We start from the raw sequence: 1,186 nt of genomic DNA, 5'->3' as shown, positions 1-1,186 counted from the left end.
GTTCCGCAACATCAAGCTGCGGCCGAGGAAAGCGGACTGCGCCGTGTGCGGGGACAGCCCCAGCGTCACCTGCCTGCAGGATTACGAGGCGTTCTGCGGCTTGCTGCCCGGCGCGGACAGGGTCTCCGTGCAGCAGTACAAGGCGCTGCTGGACGCGCGGGTCCCGCATGTGCTGCTGGACGTGCGGCCGCCGGTGGAGGCGGAGATCTGCCGCCTGCCGCACGCCCTGCACATCCCGCTCCGCAGCCTGCAGGACAGGGACCAGGAGTCTCTGCAGCGATTACAGAACAGGATTGGCGAAGAAAAGCAGAGAACTGATGACCAAACCCCCCTCCCTGTATATGTTGTGTGCAAGTTAGGAAATGATTCCCAGAAGGCTGTAAAAATTCTGCAGGAATTACCTGCCGAAGAATTTGGTTCCGTGGTAGCTAAGGATATCAAAGGGGGGCTCATGGCTTGGGCCACTAAAATTGACTCAACGTTTCCTCAGTACTAGAATTTTAAATAGTGAAAAAAACACATATTTTCAGAGTAAGTTCTATAGGGTTCCATCTGCTCTGTGTAATGGCTATATCACATGGGAAAACCAGACAGAAATACCATACTGCTTTTTTATGTTACCTTTTTTCCCTAAGAAAAATGCTTATTTTTGTAGCTGTCTGATTATTTTTATAAAAATGTAAATCTGTCCATAAAAGTGGAAAGAAGTGTGTTCCTTGGCTATGATTTGATAGTAAAAACTTGGCATAACTACTGACTTGTGCACGTGATGATTGAGAATATCCTTATTAGCAATTGTAACCTGGAAAACAACAAAACACAGGAATCATGTTATTACTCAGTCTCTGAAGTGCTTAACAAATTGAAACAGTGCATGACATGAATAAAAAGTAATTACTGTTAATCTCTGGCTGGTCTGTAGCACTATTAATCTGTGACAGGGAATTGTCAGGACCATGGTGGGCAGCACCTTTCAGTTCCGTGTAGGAGCTGTGTGTATTTATGGACTGGAACAGCACCAGGGTGTAAAGAACTTCCAGAGGCATCCATCCTCCTTTGTGGGATGGCAAAGCAGTGATTCCCCAGCTGAAATAGAGAAACTGAGGTTAACTGTTTAATAAGACATAAGTTTGACCCCGGAAAGTTGGTAAAACAGACAGAAAATGCTTTTATCAGTGCTTAGAAG

At 46.3% G+C, this 1,186-nt stretch overlaps 1 protein-coding gene across 1 annotated transcript; it reads left to right on the top strand.

Moving 5' to 3' along the window:
- Position 1: 1 nt before the first annotated feature.
- On the top strand, positions 2-910 carry MOCS3 (molybdenum cofactor synthesis 3; the record flags this gene model as incomplete). Its single annotated transcript, XM_005423685.2, has 1 exon — positions 2-910. A coding segment is annotated over one exon (495 nt), but the record flags the coding sequence as incomplete, so codon positions are not given.
- Positions 911-1,186: the final 276 nt, after the last annotated feature.

The sequence above is a fragment of the Geospiza fortis genome, unplaced genomic scaffold (genome assembly GCF_000277835.1).
Source record: "Geospiza fortis unplaced genomic scaffold, GeoFor_1.0 scaffold361, whole genome shotgun sequence".
Classification (NCBI taxonomy): domain Eukaryota; kingdom Metazoa; phylum Chordata; class Aves; order Passeriformes; family Thraupidae; genus Geospiza; species Geospiza fortis.
This window is presented reverse-complemented; position numbering and strand designations above follow the sequence as displayed.